Source organism: Primulina huaijiensis, unplaced genomic scaffold, assembly GCF_012295235.1.
Source record: "Primulina huaijiensis isolate GDHJ02 unplaced genomic scaffold, ASM1229523v2 scaffold37281, whole genome shotgun sequence".
NCBI classification, from domain to species: domain Eukaryota; kingdom Viridiplantae; phylum Streptophyta; class Magnoliopsida; order Lamiales; family Gesneriaceae; genus Primulina; species Primulina huaijiensis.
In genome coordinates, this window is record NW_027358705.1 from 716,271 (window position 1) to 735,953 (window position 19,683).

The 19,683-nt window shown below is 35.6% G+C and overlaps 3 protein-coding genes and 1 pseudogene across 5 annotated transcripts; 2 read left to right on the forward strand and 2 right to left on the reverse strand.

Annotated features, from left to right (window-relative positions):
• The first annotated feature begins 4,406 nt into the window (after positions 1 to 4,406).
• Positions 4,407 to 10,185, forward strand: LOC140968517 (probable trehalose-phosphate phosphatase F). 3 transcript variants are annotated; one of them, XM_073429515.1, is made up of 12 exons: positions 4,407 to 4,595; positions 7,493 to 7,997; positions 8,097 to 8,237; positions 8,321 to 8,392; positions 8,509 to 8,634; positions 8,729 to 8,785; positions 8,869 to 8,970; positions 9,079 to 9,156; positions 9,335 to 9,404; positions 9,490 to 9,560; positions 9,661 to 9,753; positions 9,962 to 10,185. In XM_073429515.1, exons 2-12 carry the CDS (start codon positions 7,731 to 7,733, stop codon positions 10,016 to 10,018), a joined length of 1,134 nt encoding a protein of 377 aa, XP_073285616.1. In that variant the 5' UTR covers positions 4,407 to 4,595; positions 7,493 to 7,730; the 3' UTR covers positions 10,019 to 10,185. The 3 variants fall into 3 exon arrangements, with proteins under 3 accessions (XP_073285616.1, XP_073285615.1, XP_073285614.1); XM_073429514.1 differs by lacking the exon at positions 4,407 to 4,595 and adding an exon at positions 6,209 to 7,438 and having other exon boundaries at positions 7,472 to 7,997; XM_073429513.1 differs by lacking the exon at positions 4,407 to 4,595 and having other exon boundaries at positions 6,209 to 7,997.
• A 1,296-nt stretch (positions 10,186 to 11,481) lies between these two features.
• Positions 11,482 to 13,478, reverse strand: LOC140968518 (uncharacterized; annotated as a pseudogene).
• A 389-nt stretch (positions 13,479 to 13,867) lies between these two features.
• Positions 13,868 to 15,396, reverse strand: LOC140968515 (cation/H(+) antiporter 15-like). Its single transcript, XM_073429511.1, has 2 exons — positions 15,245 to 15,396; positions 13,868 to 15,151 (listed from the first exon to the last, which is right to left on the reverse strand). The coding sequence occupies exons 1-2, from the start codon at positions 15,335 to 15,337 to the stop codon at positions 13,868 to 13,870; spliced, it is 1,377 nt and encodes a 458-aa protein (XP_073285612.1). The 5' UTR covers positions 15,338 to 15,396.
• A 1,086-nt stretch (positions 15,397 to 16,482) lies between these two features.
• LOC140968502 (cation/H(+) antiporter 15-like) lies at positions 16,483 to 19,598 on the forward strand. The gene is made up of 3 exons (XM_073429488.1): positions 16,483 to 16,943; positions 17,226 to 18,221; positions 18,315 to 19,598. Exons 1-3 carry the CDS (start codon positions 16,716 to 16,718, stop codon positions 19,596 to 19,598), a joined length of 2,508 nt encoding a protein of 835 aa, XP_073285589.1. The 5' UTR covers positions 16,483 to 16,715.
• The last annotated feature ends 85 nt before the right edge of the window (positions 19,599 to 19,683 follow it).

Here is a 19,683-nt window from a genome sequence, read left to right on the forward strand (position 1 = left end):
ATAATAAATTAAAAAATTTTGAAGTACTCTTAAAATATACAATCTCATGCTTGCACAATCTTATAATCCTTCTCATTTTTGTATGAGATTAGTTCATTCATGTTTCTTTCACTTATAAATCTATCAAAAATTACTCCTTATCTCTATGCAACCTCATGTCATCTACAATAACTAACCGCCCTCTTCGCCCTGACGTCACAGTATTCCTCCAAATTCATTTTGGATTATTTGCAATAAAACACATGTACAATTTATTTTTAAAAAATAGACATCGTGATCGAAAAAAACATGTGGTGCAATGTGATGTATTATGTGTAAAGGTGTAATAATGTTTATTAAAGAAAATGTTTGTACATGCCTATTCTTGCAATTGCAAAGGTCTTGTTGGATTTTTGGCAATAAAGATTGGTAGCATTATTTGCAATGATAGACTTATACAAATTCTTTTAAAAATAAATAGACCTCCAAAAAGCTTGTGGTGCAATGTGTTGCATTACATGTAAATATGATTTTATTTTTTTTCCTTAAGAAATAGGCTTTTATTTCACATTTACGCTCCATATATTTTCATGTCACAAAATCTATCTTTTCTTTTAAAAACCTTTTTGTACAAGTCTGTTATTGCAAATCATCTTCAAACTTAAGCGCATAGAAACAACAAACCAGACAGGATTTTTCCATTGATGCATCCAACTTGAACCCATTCATCCAAATACAGAAAATACTAAACATAATTCTTAGGGCAGATAGTTGAGTTCAGAAAATAGAAATGGATGAGTACTTCAATCTTGAGAAATAGATAAGTTCAACCAAACTAGATAATAAAATACCAACTAACAAGCGTGAAAATGCAGATCTCTGATCTTACATACAAATAAATGATACAAATACTAGTGTTTTTACCATTGTCCGGATTCAAATATACTTAATCATCGCGATTTGAAAAGAGGAAAATCGTTGGAATTTGACCACATGAATCGTTCCCAATGATTCAATCTCAGAAATTACATTTTATCATATTTTGAGTTGCTGATATTTGAAGTTTAAGTTTATAATTAGCTTTTATGTATATTATCCTTCTTTCTATGTGCTATTATTATTATTATTTTCTAAATGTGGGTAATTGATTACTCACCCGCAACTCACATAAGAAGTAACGCCATGTCTGCCTCGTATGTGAACGTCGTCGTATTGTCCCACCGAACGTGACAATATATTTACGTGTATCCCAGGTGGCTGCTTGAAAATTGTAAACGCAACAAATTTGATATTTGGTAAGGGTTGTTTTTGTTCTACGTTACTCACATAGATAATATTTTTATCCACTTCATACTTAATACGGGTTGAGCAGATAAATCATGGCCATTCATCTATTACTTAGCATATGTATCATGCATTGATGGATGAGAACACTATCTTTATGGATAAAATCTACCAGGTCGGTAAGAGATAAGTGGAAGTCTCTTACTCGAGAAACTCTCAAATTTGATGTTTTTGGTAAAAATTAAAGGTTTGGATACATATTTTGGAAGCATACTTTCAACTAAAAAAAACTCGAGTTGAAAATTTCGCCTTCTGCATGTCAAGATGAATGAAAAGAAGATCTCGAACTACTTTAGAGCATATTATAATAATTTGGTGGCCAACTAAGGTAGGAAACTGTGACTTATTAGTACCATGCTCTTGCCTATAAATTAATAGAGATTTGAAATTTTACAAGTACTTTAGTTCCCGAAAAAGCTCGAAAAATTTAATGGGTAGTGTTCTAAGGAAATTATTATTATTTTTTTCACAGGACGGAACAAATTCTACTATTTTATTATATTAAATTTATTGTTATTAAATAATATTAATGGATAATAAATAAAGATATTAAAATTGTTGAGTTAGTTGATTTCATGTGTGATTAATTAGCATCATATTATTATTATTATTATTATTATTATTATTTATTTATTTATTTATTTAGTAATGCATGAACCTCTTAAAAGCTCACTTTGATCATTTTAATGAGTGAACTTAATAAAAACATATTTTAGATATATAACTTCCCAACAATACATGATTTCTCTTCATTTAGTCTATATGATTTTTCTAGTATCATTTTATTTTCAAAATTTCATAGAAATAAAAATTTGAATTTGAATATTAACTTTCTCATATTTAAGTTTTACTATTATATTTATACGCTTGTGTAGGAGGACGACTAGCACTACAAAAAAAAAGCATGTTAGCGACGGTTTTTAAAAAATTATCGCAAAATATGGCGACGATTTTTCATTAATCGTCGTTAATTTAACGAAAATTTTTATGTCGCCTGATACAAACCGTCGCTAATTAGCGACTAATTCATACAAACCGTCGCTAAATTAGCGACGGTTTGTTATAAACCGTTAGTCAAACTGTATTTAACTAGCCAGGTTTTGAGACAACCCTGATAAATAATTATTTAATTTTCTAAAGTTGGTGAAAACTGAAAACAAAAGGTTATAAAAATTGGGAGGTTGAGTAAGACAATTTAGTAATGGTGTATTAATGGGCAAATAACTAATCAGGAATTCAAAATTCCAACATTATAATATATTTTTCCCAACGTGGGGAAACAGTAAACAAGAAAAAAATATATATATATTTATAGACTCCACGTCAGTTGCTTAGCACGTGTCATACATTTTAGTTGAGTGTTAGACCATATCCAATGGGCAAGGAAAGCGTAACTCCTCGTGTGATAATCCAGGCGGGCCTCATGCGGATTTCTTCTGCGCCGTGACGTGCTCACCCACTTTTTTATTATTTTTTTTAATAAAATAAAACATTTCATTAATCTGACCGATGATGATCATTAATATTTAAAAATTAAAAAATATAAATTAACTCTCGTTGAACCATGAGATAAAGTTATCAACATACAATGAACTTAATTATCAACTTCATCTTATTAACATCCTCACGCAATTGAACATTTTAAGATATAAGAGTGAGGCTGTGAGCTAACTTCGAGCTTACCAATTTAATTCATAGTCGTGTTGTTTGGTGTTAATACCAAATGCCTCGGAGAGCGTAAATTTGTAATTTATTCATCAACTTGTTATTACGAAAATATGCGTAAATATTAAAATGATTATCACAATACATTTCATGGCGTGTTTGGTTCAAATTTGCCTTGATAATTAAACAAATAATACCCAAGGTTTGGCAGTCAATTGTATTAAAAACTTTGTATAGTTCATAAAAGACGCAAAAACATATGTGATAATAATGATCTATGAGTAGCGGTTGCGACTTTCCCATTACAAAAAAAAAAGATAGTAATAATAAAGTTTGACTAATTGAACGAGTCCTTAATTCTAGATGACTTATGTGAGTGACAATCTCCATTAAGGGTAGCGAGAGTTATTTGAATTATCCGAGTTTGAAAAGTCCTCATTTCCTTTGGTTCTTGAAACATTCACGAAAAGTTAGAAGTATCTTGATTTGATGATAATGACATCTTTTATTTTTAGAGGAAAAAAGTGTTAGATTTTAATCTACGGCTTTACATATATAAACATTGGGGAAAAATCTTCTAATTGATTTTGTGTATTTCTATGTCCAAAAGTAGCAAATATATGATGTTGACTCTGCATTGTATTCCTGCTCTGTCTCTGAGTTTCTAGTACAATACTTTGTTGGGATTGTGTGTAAAGTACTCTAATTGACCTTTTCCTGATAAAAAAAAATGTTCCAACAAAGCCTTTTTTTTTAAAAAAAATAATTTTTATTATTGTTGTTTTACGTAAATAAAAGTTTTATTTCAGTTCTTAATTACGATACAATTATGTTGGAGCATAATTATGAGGAGTTGTCTCTTGTGAGATGGTCTCACGAATCTTTATCTGTGAGACATGTCAACCCTACCGATATTCACAATAAAGTAATACTTTTAGCATAAAAAGTAATATTTTTTCATGGATGACCCAAATAAGAGACTCGTCTCACAAAATATGACCTTAGAAATCGTCTCACACAAATTTTTGTCATATCTGAGAGCTTAAAAAATTTAACATATTATTAACTATTTTTAGTGGTATTTAAGATTTTGCCAATTTTGTTTTGTTTAAAAAAAATAAAATTCCCTTTCAAATAAAAAACTATCACCCTCAAAAATCAAAGTAAAAAAAATATAGGTGAGAGCATATAACTATTATTACTGTTAGTTTTTTTTAAAAAAATAAAAGTTTTTGACAAGGTGAATATTATATTGTAGGAAAAGTATTGGGAATATAAATATATATATATTTTTTGAAAGGGTAAATATAAAATATTTTATATAATAAAAAATAAAGGAAACATTGTTATCATGGGAAATAATTAAAAATCAAAGAATAGTTTATTGAATTGTTTCCCAACTCAAGGACCGGAAGGAAGGTGTTGCCTTGTTTTGCACGTCTTTTTTCTCGGCCATCCAATTCTATAAATTCTTCGCCTTTTCCCCCTTTCATATTTCCCTTCTCTCCCTCTCCGTTCCTTTTTCAGTTTTCTGTTGCAATATTAATTTTTCTTAACAGTTTCTAGGGTTTCTCCAAGGCCAGCCAGCCCTTGTTTTTCTTTCACAGGTACAACATTTTCTCCTCTCTCTTTTTCTTCATTTTTCGGTTTTTTTCTTTTCTTTTTCTGATGGAATCTTTCGATTTTTTGCGTCTCTTTAGGTTTAGAATAAGCTGTTGTGATATTTTTTCAGGGAATTTTCGGGTGTGAGTTTTTTTAATCTTTTATTTATTCAGTTTCGGCATGGGTTTCCTTGAAATCAGTCATTAATGAAAAGAAAAAAATGAAGTCCTCTATGTGATAAACGTTCCAATGGGATCTGCTTTTGTCCCGTTTGGATTTGTTTCATGTTGAATCATGCATCATAAATTGGTCAAATTCGCTTCTTTTTTTCTGGGTTTTCACCAGAATGGTTGAATCGATCTGGTTTCGCCGATTATTTTACTGCCTTTCTGCGTGAGGCTGTGTACTCTGGGCCCATTGGATCATTTGCAGAATCGAAAACCTGGTCTTGAAAAGCTACTTTTCAAGAGCCACTGTTTAGTTCTTGTACACATTTTGTCGGTTAATTATGTGATTAGATGTCTTAATCAGTTTTCTTGGTTTGGTATCGGAAACATATTGATTATGTGTCATTTTCATTCTCTTTTTCCGTGGTTCCCCACGAGAAAAAGAGATCGATTAATCGAGTTATTTGATTAGTTTATCTTTGGCATCCAATTTATATTTCTCTGTGCCCTTTACGATTTAAATCGCCGTTTCGATGTGTCCAATCTGCCTGGATTTTTCTTGAAGGAACATGTTTAATTTGGGTTTCTTCTTTTCTTTATTAATACTTTTTTATGCCTGGGGTGGGTGGCATATGACGTTGACTGTTAATTTTTTGCTATTTATTAATCTGAATTGAATTTGATCAAACTTTAGCCGTATTTAAATTTTCTTTGTTTGTTTTTCCTATATGTTCGAAGTTTCGTGATAGGCTCTTAATGTTTTTCAACTTTTTTTTTTTTTATGATATTTCAAGAATTGTTATTGTATATTTTGTATTTGATATAACTAAGCCTCAGGCAAATTTTTCTTAAAAACATATGAATGTGGAAAAAGGAGTGAGAGCCATCATTGTGCATAGTCATGGAAATTTTTTATTTCATGGTGATTGGCCGACCTAAACTTGTCATAGAGAGGGGTGCGCATATTGGCTGCTGCATCTTCTTCTTCCTTTTTCTTTAAAAAGAAAAAACCGCGCTAGGCGTGCTTTTATAGAAACATAAAATCATACATGGAAGGGGTTCATATTAGCTTAGGGGAAATATGTTTTCCATAAATACATTATTTAAGGAAATTGGGGTTTATTTGATTACTTTTCCGGTATGTTTGGAAAAAACCGAGAATGTGGAGCACGTTTGACTATGTCTCCAGAAGGAGATATTTACTATAAATGTCATGTTATATCACAATAGAATACTTATTTAAGTTTTAAATAAAAAATATATAGTTATTTAAAATTTTTTAACATAGTGTATTGTTTTAGAATTATTTTCCACCGTTGCAAAAATTAGATATAAAATAATTATTGTATCAAGGAACGCGGATGTAAGTTAATAATCATAAAATAATGTGGAAAAAAATATTTTAGATAATTAAATCACATATATTAGATTTGATATTTGCTCCGCCAAAGTCATTTAAGACTCTGGAAGTCGATTTACAGATCGCCGGAGTTACATTAAAATTTTATCCTTTTGTGGTATCTTATGCAAGTTTTTAAGAAATGCACATTAATGAAAACGGTTAAAATGATTCATGTTATTGACAAAGGGATTTCTATCATGTCGTTTAAGGAGAAAATGAAGGCATACATATGTATAGTCTAGTTGTCTTATGAAAGGAGATAGCCTTTATCTTGGAGAATTTTTATTAAACAAATTCAATTTACTTTATCCTAGATATATTTTAGAGATATGAAATATACTTTCTTTTCCTAAAATTGTGTCTTTGTTATCACATGTTTTGGAAGGTTCCAACTTCCACCTCTTAAATATTAAATACTCTGAGAAGCAAAATGGCAATTTTTGTATCATTATTATAATGACACTAAAAAACCGTGGTAAGAATCTCTCATGAAAATAAGAGTTTCTTTCACTTACGTTTCCTTTGTTCTTTTGTTAGAAAATTTTGAACGTTGATACAAAATTAATAAATAGATATGTAAGTCAGTTGTCAAGGACATAATGCAAGCAGTATTATAGTCAAGCCTATTCCGTCATTTTTGTGACCAAGGAGGTACTGACGCAAGCATTTCTTGTATCATGTGTGAAGTTTGCTCTTACATTTTCTTTCAACTACTCTCGGGCTCGGCAAACTTTGTTTTGTTCCTTAAGGATACGTAAACATATTATCTCATAAAATGCTTTTCTTGTCTATAAAATAAGGGAGACTTAGCAAAACTAAAAAACGCATTATGAGCTTGCAGCGATCAGTAGCAAGCACAAGACTTTTAGAATATTTTCTGCAAGCATATATTTCACTACTTTTCCGTTCCAAATTCTTTGTTTTTTTAGTCTCTTTGGCTTAACGTTAGCTTGCTTTCGACAGAGACACTTGTATGTATCATCCATTTTACTATTCTATATATGGTTTTTGGTTCCTTCTGTAAATATATTGTTCACATTTGTTCTTTCGGATTTGAAACGAGTAAGATATGGTTAAAATTTATAGATTCAGGGTGAAATGTGATGTACACGCTCTTGGGGAAGATCATCTGCCTTAAATACTTTCCACAACTTGTGTGAATCTGAAAATTTATTGATCTAATAGAGAATCTTAATTAGCATGATAGTACATCGTCAAGTTTTATATGTTGTGTGTGTTTTCGATTGCTTGTGCTTTGCGGTCAATTTTGTGTTAATTGGTTCCATTTTTATTCGGCAATATCACTGATAAGTAGCAGCGGTTCAAATTTCAGGAAAAGGTGTTCCAGCCAGGTTACACCAATCTTGTATAAGTTCTTTAAGAAAAATGACTGTCTTCCTAGTTTAAACGTGTTGTTGCTTTAACTCCTATATGGACTTCTCCTCCCACTCGCCTTGCATCAGTGACAAAAAGACATTGAAGAGGTGGTTTTTCATTGATAAAACAATTGGATAAAAGAGTAATCAGAACTCATTTTGTGCCAACTCCATTTGGAAGTATATAGAAATCTGATGGATTTGCAGTCGTCAAAAGCGTCTCCTGTTCTTGCGGATCCTACACCAGTGAACAAATCGAGGCTGGGGATCCCTTCCAGTCTCTTGCCATCATTCTCGACTAGTATCTCTGCAGTTACAAGAAAAAAGCCCGGAAAGCTAGATGATGTTCAATCTAACGGCTGGCTCGATGCAATGATAGCTTCATCCCCTCCTCGCAAAAAGGCTGTCAAGGATTTCAACACTTTATCAGATGAACCGGATATTGCTTATCTGTCTTGGATGGTTTTGTTTCTTATTCTTCTAAAATTTAATTATGTAGCGATTATTTATCGTTTCGGAAACTTTATTGTTGCAATTTAACCTGTCCTTTTCTTCTGGCAGATTAGATATCCATCGGCTCTCAACTCCTTCCAACTAATAATGGATGTTGCTAGGAATAGGAAATTAGTGGTATTCTTGGACTATGATGGAACTCTTTCCCCCATTGTGGATGACCCTGATCAAGCTTTTATGTCTGCCGAAGTAAGAAGTTATCTGCTTTGAAACGTTATCTTAACGAATTTCTGTTTATTTTCTTATATCAATTAAAACAATCTTATTTTCAGATGCGTCTTGCGGTAAAAAATGTCGGAAATCATTTTCCAACAGCCATCATCAGTGGAAGAAGCCGCGATAAGGTTATTCAGAAATTACTATGTACTAGCGGTTAATAGTTTTTAGTCCTATATATGTTTCATACTAGTGCAGCTATTGATTGAAGAAATGACCCACCCTAATTCAAATATTTTTTCAGGTTTATGAATTAGTAGGACTTACAGAACTCTACTATGCCGGTAGTCATGGCATGGACATCATGTTCCCAGCCAAAGAAACTGCGTCTGGAGACGATTTAAACTGTGTCAAGGGTGTTGATATGGAGGTTTGAATATGATAGCCCTCACTCCAACTCACTTCTCGTTTTCCCCTCGTTCTATGACAGACTACCTATACATCTTGATTTACACGTTCTACAGGGCAAGGAGGTAAATCTATTCCAGCCCGCTAGTGAATTTTTACCCATGATCAATGAGGTAAATTTGTGCTTTGTCTGATTAACAATGTGATATTAAAAAATATCAATATTCCGACCATTTTTCACCTGTCTATTTTCCAGGTTTTTACTACCCTTGTTGAGATTACTAAAGACATTAAAGGTTCAAAAGTGGAGAACCATAAATTTTGTGCCTCTGTACATTATCGTAACGTAGATGAAAATGTAAGCATTGGTTTGAACCACTTTCTTAATGTTATAGAATTTTATCAGTCTGCGAATTGTTAGACTTGTCTCGTATTAAAATGTTTTGTCTTGTGTTTGACCTTGCAGAGTTGGCCAGTAATTGCACAGTATGTTCATGACGTTTTGAAGGAACATCCTCGATTAAGACTAACACATGGACGGAAGGTATTTAATGTCGTAATCTTCTAAAAATTTTTGAAATGTAAATCTTACCTACAAAATTCGTTAACTTGGCCCCCCCTTGATTCACCCCTTCACCGATTCTTTGTTTCTAAAGAGAATTCTCTTGGCAAGTTTTTTATTTTCATTTTTTAATTTTAATTTTTTTTCTCTGCTTTGATAGGTATTAGAGGTTCGTCCGGTGATCGAGTGGGATAAAGGAAAAGCAGTCGAATTTCTTCTGAAATCGTTAGGTCGGTAACACGTCGGTAACACTTCAAAGTGAGATATAACAAAATCGATAATAGATTGTAAATCAACTTTAAAAAATTCTTACAGGATTTAGTAATCATAGAGACGTGCTTCCAATATATATCGGAGATGACAGAACCGATGAAGATGCTTTCAAGGTAACTCCGTAAACAGACAATGGTTTTGAGGATATTCCATCTTTGACGTTTAACATTGATCAGATTCGGGATCAATTTAATTCTGTGATTGGCTTCATAGGTATTGAGGAAGGAATATCGAGGATACGGGATTCTTGTGTCTGCTGTCCCCAAAGAAAGCAACGCTTTCTTCTCTTTGAGGGACACTTCAGAGGTGAGATTTTAGATCAGTATCTTGACTAAACAATTCTCGTAAGTTTAGGTAATCGAAAAAATCATCTGATCTTATGTCCAAATCTCATACCAAAAAAGTATGTCTCATGAAATATGCTAAATTTGTCTCTTTGTTCCCTCGTAAAATTAATATCCCAGCGTCATTATGGATCAAAATTTTGATGGCAAGCACTTGAAACTACATGCAGGTTCAATATTTCCTCGAATCCCTCGTCAAAACAACGGTGCAACAAGATGATGCATAGAAATTCAAGAGCAGTAGATCCATCTTCCTACGACACATGTTAACTTTTTAGGAAGTTATTTCCATTTATGTGACTAATGCTTATGTCACATGTTCTAGGCTTTTGGTAGTTTCTTTAATTCGTCATTCTAAAACCGTTGGTTAATTATAAGGAATTTTCTTTCGCTACTGTGAAAAGCTTTCTTGGATGAGTTATGTCTTATGTATTTTTGATAGCAATGCCTAAAGTTTATAGAATTCTGGACATCAACATTTGTGATTCTGGAAATAATTTTATCCTCTCTTAACTATATGAATAGTCAAAATTTGCTCTGAAACGTGTTGAGATCTTACGTTTGAAATCAGAGTAGGTTAGCCTCTACCTTGAGGCTCTTTCGTTGAGCTTTGAGCGTCTGTCTTTTCGCACCCGAAAATCCAGGCTTCGGTGATTAATTATAATTTTGGTTGTTATTATTGGAGTCTCTTGTTACGATAGAAATAAGTCAAACAACCAACAAAAAGGGATGTCCGAATCAGAACCCGTAAATTGGTTTGATTTTTCGAGAAACTCAACCGCGAAATCTTTCCAATACTCCCGACACCTCCGAGTATCCGTCCAGGACCCCAGGTCTTTTGGCTTGCAGAAAACGAGATAATTGAATTGGGCTTGGGCCAGGCCAAATTATTAAATTGGGTTAAATAGATTTGTATATGGTATGAATCCAATAAAAATTATACATAACAAAAAAAAAAAACATTTAGTTTGATTGGCTAAGTTATATCTTAGTTTGTACACAATCAATTGAACTAATTTAATTTACTCCATTCTCTTGGTTCTCGTTGCTACAAAATAGGTGCGAAATTGCTGGGATGCGGGTAAGGATGTCAACGAGTTCGGGTACGGGGTATGAAAAATGGGTTACGAGATACCCTATGGCTCCGTTTGGTATTTGTGATGTGATAAATAAATGATTAGTAATTAGATGGATTATAAAATGAAATATATAGATAAATAATATGGTGTGATAAAATATATGATGTTTGGTATAATTTTAACGATATAGATTAATTTTGTGTATTAACATGAAAGTACTAAAGTACAGTAAAAATAAAACTCCAGCGTATTAATCCATCAATCCCGTCGCTACGACCACTCTAAGGATCAATCTTAAGTTTGTGAAATGACCAAGGATCGTAGAGATGGAACAGATCTTGGTTTGACAAAGAACGATCAAGTTCACAACACGGCTAGGTAAAGGGAACCTAGTAACAGACGGTGTTGTTTTTCCATGGAAACAAACAAGGTCGCGCTGTCATTTGTTAAAGAGGTAACAGATGAAATTCTCAATTACTGCTGCAGTTGACAAACAAATGGATTTACAAAATCAATTAACTGTGAAGTCCTGATCCCCAACTTAAGATCAATTTCCCCACCTCCCAACCAGAAGGAATTAGGTTCGAGCTTCACAATTGCTTCATCCAAAATCACCCCACCATATTTCAGTCAGTTCACCCCAAATGAGTTACAGTAAGACATGATATTGTTTAGAGACATGCATACTATTATAATCACATCAAAAGCAATAATTGATCATTCCCAGTTTCATGAGAATAAATTTAGCCAGAAAATTCAAGGAACAGTAAATGGTACCATAAAGAGTAAACTTGCAATGTTCAGCAATATGTATAAACGTCATTTATCTAAGTACGATTATTACATCAAAAGGTTATAGATACACACAAATCATTTAATTATGTTCAACCACATAAAGAGAGTTGACAGCACAGCACAGACACCAAAGTGACATGATTAATGCGGTCACAAAATCCATTAACCACGTTAAAGCAAAATTGACCACTTTCACATGCTCGTCAAAAAAGTTGAATTCCGTTCAAGAAGAACAAAAATGGTACTTACCGGTATATCAGTTTTCATGCCAATGCAGGTCACTCCATTGCGTTCATAACATCGCGGGTGTTGCTTCTGGAGCAAGCCTCACTGCAAAAGTTTGAATATTATCATATTTCCAAAAAATGATCGATAATCAAGACCTTTTTTTGGTGCATATAACTTTGAAGCGGTCAAATTAAAAAAAAAAATAGACATACGCATCTATATGTCATGTCGCAGCTCAACTAGATTTTGAAATCTTCTCAATAAAAACTAATTTCTAGGCGCACATAAATGAACGAGATATTGCATGAGCTTGTAGATGATCTAGAATAGGTCAAGCAAAATTATTTCTCAAGCTTTATGTAATCTGCTCACAATATCACAAGAAAGCTCTTAAGAATTTTTTCTCAGCAATTAGGCCTATTTGTTTTCTCAGCCAGCCATCCAGTTTAGTTGTAACTTACCTGTAATACTAGCAAGAACCGAGGGGTAAAACTTAGGCCAATCAATTCAGATAAATCTCAACTGTTAAAATCGATTTCTTGACATGAGAATGAGTTCCACAAAGTTGACAACGAAGACAAATTCATATTTTTGGCTGTGTGAATGATGCCGGGCAAAAAATGAAGATAGAAGAAAATAATCTCACAATAAAGCAGAAAATGAAACTAATGAATTGACATTATATGAACTCCACAAACCTCTTCAAATACATAACTTTCATGGACAGTTATCAAAGCATACGCACAGATACAAGACTAACAATTTTTTACCATAAAGTCTCTATGCCACACCATGATCTCCTCCCATTCCACACACACACACACACACACAAAAGAAAAAAGTGAATCCAAACGTGCAATGACATAGCAATTTGAAACACCATCAATTCAAACGCTGCAAGTTGTTAACTTACTATTGATTTTCTTTTTTGATATCTTGCCATCGTTGAGTGTGTACAAAAACTTCTTGACAGTCTCAGCATCAAATCGAGCAGTATACTGCAACAAATGTGATTAAATGAAACACAAATGAGCCAAAAATCATGAGTTTTGTTGTTCATAACATGCGATGGATCTCATAAGAAATTAAATACACTAAATTTTGTCACCTGAACAACGACCACATAGTACTTGGAATAATTCCGATCGCTACAATCAGTAACATTTGAAGGGGCTTGAGTATTTACCTGTTTAACACAAAGCTAAATAAATGCTACTTCACGTATCTGTTTTATTTTAGAAAAATAAACAAAGGGAATGCACGAAAAGCAAGTACCAAAACAATGCTCTTGCAAAGATGATGAATGGAGGCGGCAGAGAGGACATCTCGGCAGGCTTCGAGAGGCCATGAGTAGTAATCAGAGGGGACGCGTTTGAATTCGAAGTCTCGAACCCCGTTGGCGCAGAGTATGGCGGAGAGGCGGCCTTCGGTGGTGACACCGGCAGCGGCAGCGCCGGAGGGGCCGGTGGCTGGGGAGAGTGATAGAGATCGGGAGAAGTGTTGGGGCAAATGAGAGCGTTCGAGGTCCGATATCCGGTGGAGGATCCGGGTTTCGATTCTCTCTAGCTCCGCCAAAGACTGCATTCAGGTCAACGGCGAGTTTACTATTTTGTGCAAAATAATAAAATAAATGATTATGTAGTCAACAAAAGTTACAGAGTAGAGGAGTCTGTTATACCGAGTTTACTCGGTATGGTTTTCCTTCACTAAAATCGAATATAGTAAGCATGAAATTGGAATTATATTCTCTCACATTGTTAAATTTCTGTCATTTGATTGAAATTATTTCACTCACAAATCACAAAAAAAATACAACGAGGAATGTGGAGGTTGTAAAGTGCGCAACTTTCTTGATCACGGTACTTTATACATCTATACAGATTCACAAAATCAAGAATGGGCAAAATAAAACGAAGCAACAACTTGTTGAAGTTTCTATATATCTCTAATCCTCTACATTTTCATTATAGATTTTCAGGGTTGTGGGTGAAACACAGCCTGGTTTCGTGGAAGTGTAAAACTATATTGTTCTTGGTGTTGATTTGGGCTGTCAGGTGTGGCGATCATGGCGTCTCCATGGGCCTCCATCCCCACATATTGTTGCACAACAAGCACCGAATATGTGGCTGCAAAGTCTGATGAAGCCAATAGATCTCCAATGGCACCAAGTTCGGGGCACTCGCTCCAGTCCGTAAGTCCAGCCGTCACCGAGGATGCCATGCCCTGTCCTCTACCTACTATAAATAAATCATGGATTGTGTCTATTGATCTTATCGCTGCTACGGTTTCTTCTCCATGATTCACCACTTTCTCAGTGTAGACCACTGAGGAATCATTCATAGTTCTTGCCCGGAACTCGTTTATATAGTCCTCGTCTAGCTGTTTTTCTCTATCATTATCGGTCACCACCGTCAAGATTTGGCGGCCAGTTTGATTTGGTCGGCGTTCCTGAGTTGATTCCATTGTACTGTCTCCAGGAAGGAAACGCATTACGGTAAGACTGATCCTGGGATGTTCACACATCCTCCATGCATATGCTAATGCTTCTCGGTCATCTGCTCCACCGAAGAATAGTACTGCTACATGGTGGGCTACTTGATTTGCAGCCAATCTTGTTGATCCATTGAGCCCTCTGTCCACAAGGATTCCAACCGAGCAAGGGGCATTGGCTAATACATTTTGGTTAATTGTTTGAAATGCTGGATTGGTTGCTTCCATTCCTCCATCCACTGTTTGTTGCTTATGGAAAGGAACTATGATTAAGGCGACTCTCTTGTCCTCTGAGACGCTGCAAATGTCTTCGTGCATGGTTGAGTAAGGGGATATGGCAGTGAGGGTGTTGACGGATACGAAACCAGCGTGTTGCTCAAAGTTTTCAAATGCATTGATGATGTGATCGGATTGAGCTTGCGTACGGTTGAGGGCTGGGCATCCTGATTTCCTAGTGTTGTGCACTATAAGCATGGCTGACGCACGGCCCGTGAGCTCGACAAGGTGTAGAACGTATACCCCAATAGGGGATTTCTTGGTAGGATGAGAAGCTTCAAGGAGGTTGATGACTGTTGGTACATTTCTTGGAGAGTGAACACACACGAGGACACGAAACTCACCATCCCGTTTCGTTCTCTGAATTGTTCTCCTTTTGTAGGGTATGAATTTCCTCGCCGGCCTGTAGATCTTGATGACGATTGGTGCGATTATCGAAGTCATAACCACTGCTGCAACTACCATGACAGCAAAAGACTGATCATCCAAGACCTGCATTTTGGTAAAAACATCACAGAAATCATCAAGTATTTTTACATAAAATTTGAGCTAATCATATGATAATATTAGCCGCGCATCTCATACCTTTTGGTCTTTGCCGACGTTAAGAACTATAATCTCTACAAGCCCTTTTGTGTTCATCAGAAAACCTAGAGTAAGCCCTTCGTAGAAAGGCATCTTGTAATAAAGAGAGACGAGAAGTGTTCCCGCGATTTTACCAGCGCATGCGAGAACAATTATAAGGGCNAACAAACAATAATATAGTTTTGATGATAACAAACAATAAATATATATTAATGATCATAACATATTATTTTATGTTTTAATAATTATATGTTTATTAGAAAAAAATTTTAAAACATAAAATTTGAAATTCTCAACCTGCTCTACGAATTCTAATTATAATCCGTTAAATTGTGCAATTTTAATGGATTTTTAAATAAATATCTATTTTTTAATATATTTTTTTAGAATATTTTTAAATATTAAAAAACCCATTTTCTCATTATAATTAATTTATCGTATTTTTCATCGTCGATTTCTTACTACACCACTTTCAAAAAATAACGTAGTGTTTAGAAACAAATATATATATATTATATATGAGGGTATAATGGAAACAAAACATCATTATCATTGGGATGAATACATAATCACACCGGTGTGATTAAGCATCCCACTGAATGTATGTACTGTGCGGGCCCTATGAGGGCCAATGAGATAATTCAGAATACAGAAACTTTGTACTAAACATGTGATAATGGGAGATAACTAATTAACCCATTCTTTATCTTACGGACCAAACACAGCCTATGGGCTAACATGTTAAATTTCGAGACAGGTCGAGTATAAGTTCTTCAAAATTTTAGCATGTCTAGTCTCGGGTCTTAGTGAACTCAACTCGTTGTCATCCCTATTTGCCATAAAAATATATTGGAAGAATATGATCATTAACTTAATTCATAACAGTATTTGAAAATGACAAATGAACAAAGTGTATTTTATTTTTTAAAGGTTATTATATACAAAAAATGCTGATTTAAAAATCAAATTTTTTTTCCTCAAATATTAAGAACGCTGAAAGCGCATCGAATTGCAAGCGCAAGTGGTCGTATTTTTAGCCGAATACTAACTTGAAAATCGTTATGGTTCATGGCAAGAAGCATAATCCTAAATTAATTTTGTCAACAAAAATATTGACCACACGAGAATAGTACCCTCATTAATCGGTCTACCACCCAAATGAACCTAACATTTTTCAAGCCACATCAACACCAAAACATGCATGCAGCTTAATGATGTTTCTTCAGTTTCTGTTTCATTTTTTTTCTTTTCTTAATCTAAAATCTGCGTCTTCATGGAGTGATGATGCACTAGTTCAGACAATACATTAACGTGAAATAAATATCTAGCAAGTATTCGTTTTCGGAGACAGACACGCGTATGTATATTCATACAAGGTTAGATCCCTATATGTATATCATATAAGGCCTGGCCAGAAGAGGAGGTGGAGGAGGAGGAGGAGAGTGCATTTTTTTAATACAAATTTCGGAAAATGTCGTCGGAATATCCGGTGGCGAACCCCTCCAATAAAACGGAGGATACGATAGTATGCTATGCTCCGACCATGATAACCACCAACGGGATTTGGCAAGGCGATAACCCTTTGGATTATTCTTTGCCACTCTTCATATTGCAGTTGGCGCTCATCGTAGTTGTAACTCGTATTCTTGTTTTCGCCTTGAAACCATTTCGCCAGCCTCGCGTCATTTCTGAGATTCTTGTAAGTCTAGCTATTTTATCCTTTGTCATTTGCCTCAAGTTTACTCAATTTCATTGATGTGAATGGTTATTTTTGTTGAATTGAAAATCGACTGATATAATTGCCAATGTTAGTAACGAACTCCTTAGAGTTCCACAGTACAATGAAATGTGAAAAAAGAAACGTATATGATAGGAATAATTTGACATCTGAAGTAAAGTGCAGGTAGTAAGACAAGTACTAGGGGACTTGATATCTTCTGTTTCTAAAAGTATTATATCGTTGTATTTCGAATTGTCGCAGGGAGGTGTGATATTGGGTCCATCTGTACTAGGACAAAGCACCCGATTCGCAAACACGATATTTCCTTTAAGGAGTGTGATGGTTCTTGAAACTATGGCAAATGTAGGCCTTCTCTATTTCCTTTTTCTTGTTGGAGTAGAAATGGACATTGCTGTGATTCGGCGGAGTGGCAAAAAGGCTTTATTCATTGCAGTTGCGGGCATGGTTTTACCGTTTCTTGTTGGGCTTTCTTTCGCTACGATTCTGCATTCGGACACACATATCCTAAAGATGGGCACTTTCGTGCTCTTCCTTGGAGTTTCGCTTTCTGTCACCGCTTTCCCTGTGCTTGCACGTATATTAGCAGAGCTTAAACTTCTCAACACGGACATTGGAAGAATAGCCATGTCTGCGGCTCTGATTAATGACATGTTTGCATGGATTCTCTTAGCATTTGCCATTGCCATGGCTGAGAATGAGGCAATGTCTTTGGCTTCAGTTTGGGTGATACTGTCAAGCGTCGCCTTCGTTGTTTTCTGCATTTATGTGATACGTCCGCTCATTTCATGGTTGATACGAAGGACCCCAGAAGGAGAAGCCATCAGTGAATTCTACATCTGCCTCATACTCACCGGGGTTATGATATCCGGCTTCATCACAGATGCTATTGGAACACATTCTGTTTTTGGAGCTTTTGTTTTTGGCTTAGTGGTACCCAATGGACCTCTTGGTGTAACCCTCATAGAAAAGCTTGAAGACTTCGTCTCGGGGCTTCTGCTGCCTCTTTTCTTCGCCATTAGCGGTCTCAAAACGGATATTACTTTGATCACGGGAGTAAAAACATGGGCCATTTTAGCCCTTATAATTGTTCTCGCATGCGCTGGTAAAATCGCGGGAACACTTCTCGTCTCTCTTTATTACAAGATGCCTTTCTACGAAGGGCTTACTCTAGGTTTTCTGATGAACACAAAAGGGCTTGTAGAGATTATAGTTCTTAACGTCGGCAAAGACCAAAAGGTATGAGATGCGCGGCTAATATTATCATATGATTAGCTCAAATTTTATGTAAAAATACTTGATGATTTCTGTGATGTTTTTACCAAAATGCAGGTCTTGGATGATCAGTCTTTTGCTGTCATGGTAGTTGCAGCAGTGGTTATGACTTCGATAATCGCACCAATCGTCATCAAGATCTACAGGCCGGCGAGGAAATTCATACCCTACAAAAGGAGAACAATTCAGAGAACGAAACGGGATGGTGAGTTTCGTGTCCTCGTGTGTGTTCACTCTCCAAGAAATGTACCAACAGTCATCAACCTCCTTGAAGCTTCTCATCCTACCAAGAAATCCCCTATTGGGGTATACGTTCTACACCTTGTCGAGCTCACGGGCCGTGCGTCAGCCATGCTTATAGTGCACAACACTAGGAAATCAGGATGCCCAGCCCTCAACCGTACGCAAGCTCAATCCGATCACATCATCAATGCATTTGAAAACTTTGAGCAACACGCTGGTTTCGTATCCGTCAACACCCTCACTGCCATATCCCCTTACTCAACCATGCACGAAGACATTTGCAGCGTCTCAGAGGACAAGAGAGTCGCCTTAATCATAGTTCCTTTCCATAAGCAACAAACAGTGGATGGAGGAATGGAAGCAACCAATCCAGCATTTCAAACAATTAACCAAAATGTATTAGCCAATGCCCCTTGCTCGGTTGGAATCCTTGTGGACAGAGGGCTCAATGGATCAACAAGATTGGCTGCAAATCAAGTAGCCCACCATGTAGCAGTACTATTCTTCGGTGGAGCAGATGACCGAGAAGCATTAGCATATGCATGGAGGATGTGTGAACATCCCAGGATCAGTCTTACCGTAATGCGTTTCCTTCCTGGAGACAGTACAATGGAATCAACTCAGGAACGCCGACCAAATCAAACTGGCCGCCAAATCTTGACGGTGGTGACCGATAATGATAGAGAAAAACAGCTAGACGAGGACTATATAAACGAGTTCCGGGCAAGAACTATGAATGATTCCTCAGTGGTCTACACTGAGAAAGTGGTGAATCATGGAGAAGAAACCGTAGCAGCGATAAGATCAATAGACACAATCCATGATTTATTTATAGTAGGTAGAGGACAGGGCATGGCATCCTCGGTGACGGCTGGACTTACGGACTGGAGCGAGTGCCCCGAACTTGGTGCCATTGGAGATCTATTGGCTTCATCAGACTTTGCAGCCACATATTCGGTGCTTGTTGTGCAACAATATGTGGGGATGGAGGCCCATGGAGACGCCATGATCGCCACACCTGACAGCCCAAATCAACACCAAGAACAATATAGTTTTACACTTCCACGAAACCAGGCTGTGTTTCACCCACAACCCTGAAAATCTATAATGAAAATGTAGAGGATTAGAGATATATAGAAACTTCAACAAGTTGTTGCTTCGTTTTATTTTGCCCATTCTTGAT